Source organism: Rhagoletis zephyria, unplaced genomic scaffold (genome assembly GCF_001687245.7).
Source record: "Rhagoletis zephyria isolate East Lansing unplaced genomic scaffold, Rhagoletis_zephyria_1.1 Rzeph_scaffold_29763, whole genome shotgun sequence".
NCBI lineage: Eukaryota > Metazoa > Arthropoda > Insecta > Diptera > Tephritidae > Rhagoletis > Rhagoletis zephyria.
This window is the reverse complement of record NW_016186820.1, coordinates 975-3,028: the sequence shown is the minus strand read 5'-3', so window position 1 is coordinate 3,028 and position 2,054 is coordinate 975. Positions and strand designations below refer to the sequence as shown.

General features: G+C 32.9%; 1 protein-coding gene across 1 annotated transcript; it reads left to right on the top strand.

Annotated features, from left to right (window-relative positions):
• Positions 1–658: 658 nt before the first annotated feature.
• Positions 659–2,048, top strand: LOC108382963 (uncharacterized; the record flags this gene model as incomplete). The annotated part of the gene is made up of 2 exons (XM_017639334.1): positions 659–1,211; positions 1,745–2,048. Coding segments are annotated over 2 exons (788 nt in total), but the record flags the coding sequence as incomplete, so codon positions are not given.
• Positions 2,049–2,054: the final 6 nt, after the last annotated feature.

The following is a 2,054-nucleotide window of genomic DNA, read 5'->3' as shown; positions in this document are numbered from 1 at the left end:
TCAGGCTATAACTGATCTAATAAAAAAATATATATTTTCACTATTATAAAAAGATTTAAGGAAAATTATTTTTTTTCAACCCACCCTAATGTGCATATTATATTTCAGCCAAAGTTGTGGGTAGTATGTAATAAGCAATGGTTATTTTAATATTTCCAGAGGGCAGGTTACTAAAGTTTAAATTTATTTTACTTAATTACATTTTAATTGAAAATTAATTTTGTTAAAATCATTGCGTGCTTATCATCCAAAAAATACTTTTGAATGCTATAACATTAGCAGGCCGAGCGCCTAGTAATGGATGGACACATAAATAATTTCTTACTTTTTCATGAAATAATTTTTAATGAATTACATTTATTCTCTGTAACATCGTACAAATCATGCATGTTCATACTATACTATACTATAAAAGGAATATCTAAGGTCATCGATCTATTGATCGATCAATCATCGTCATTTATACATATATGAATCTGTAATTTGTATTAACCACATATGGACAATCATTTCAAATCGTTTTGAATCACAAATTTAAAACAAATTATTGTTTAAATAAATTAATGTGTATGTGTATGTATGTATATGTGCATATACATATGTACATATATGCGTCTTTGTTGATTTATGCAGTATATAAATTAGTGTGTACGCTAAGTAATCAATCGTTGGCTTGTAATTTTCTCCAATCTACAGACAGAGCAAATACGACGCGCCAATCGCCTTTTTGCTTCGGACAGCTTGTTTTTGCGTCAATTTTTATTAATTCCAGTGGATAAGTCGTCGCCATATTACCCGAAAATAGATGAAAATAATCCACTGGAAATTAGTTCCAACAACACTGAACTACAAAACAACAAAAACACAGAAAATGCCGTAAATAATGTGAATGCAACAGATGTACCAGCGATCTCAGCTGCGGATCCGCTTGGTGTATTCGCCGCATCAACTAGTAATTCAACAAATAATCCACGTCCATCCACGCTGCCAGCTCGTCCATATTCAATTGCCGGTGAATTATTAGTGCAAAACAGCGACGATGATGTAACGATGAACAATCACAGCAGCAGTACTAATAAACAGAGTAAATCGTTAGACTCTGTGGTGGCCATGACGCCTGACGAGGAAAATCGTAAATGCATAAATGAGTTTTTAAGTAAAATCGATTCAACCATATCAGAATCGCGAAAATATGTGGAAAGGTCTAAAGAGTGAGTTTTGTAATTACATGTTTGGAATTTTTAAACACTTTTTTAGTAGTGATGCAAAATACTGAAAGTTTATTGTTTTTCATTTAGATTTGATATTCTGTTTGAGTAATACAAATTGGCAATCGACATTCGCATGATGATTTGAGGTAAAGAGTACAGGAAGGCGAAGTAATCCTAAAAGTATGCTATTTCAAATTTTGAGCTAAAAATAGTGCCACAAAAAATGGCTTGTAGTTTTGTTTAGATTTCCCATGCGGTTCATATATCAGATATTAAATGTAAAATTTGCGTAATATTTTGTGGTGAATGTGGTTTAAATGAGTCGAAGTCCAAGTAGTTAACGTCTTGGTTTATTCTAACTCTTCCCAAGTACAGTTTTTTTGCATCCCTATACTAAAAAAATTTATAATCAAGTTTGAACATTGGGTTTACAAAAATCCAATCAATTATACATAGTAAATTTTTGATACACTGGTATCACAATTTTCCTTTGGCGCTGGACTTGCTAAAATAAAGGTCATTTTTAATTGCAGGATGATTACTAGCCAGAGTGCCAACGATTTGTTCGTTACCACCGATTTCGTACAGCACAGACGTAACAATCACCTAAACCATTCATATAAAACGAATCATCAAAACCATCAGCGTCACAGCTCTTCAGGCAGCACTTCGGACACAGCTCAGCTACTGAATACTACACAAACGAGACATGTGCAAAAGTCGCTGAAACGACTGGAAAAGCAGCAGGATGAATTTTTCGAATTGTAGCATACAAGTAGAAGCTACATAAAATGCAACCCTCTGAATGCCGCTTATAGAAATTTTAATATTAGTTATGAAAAA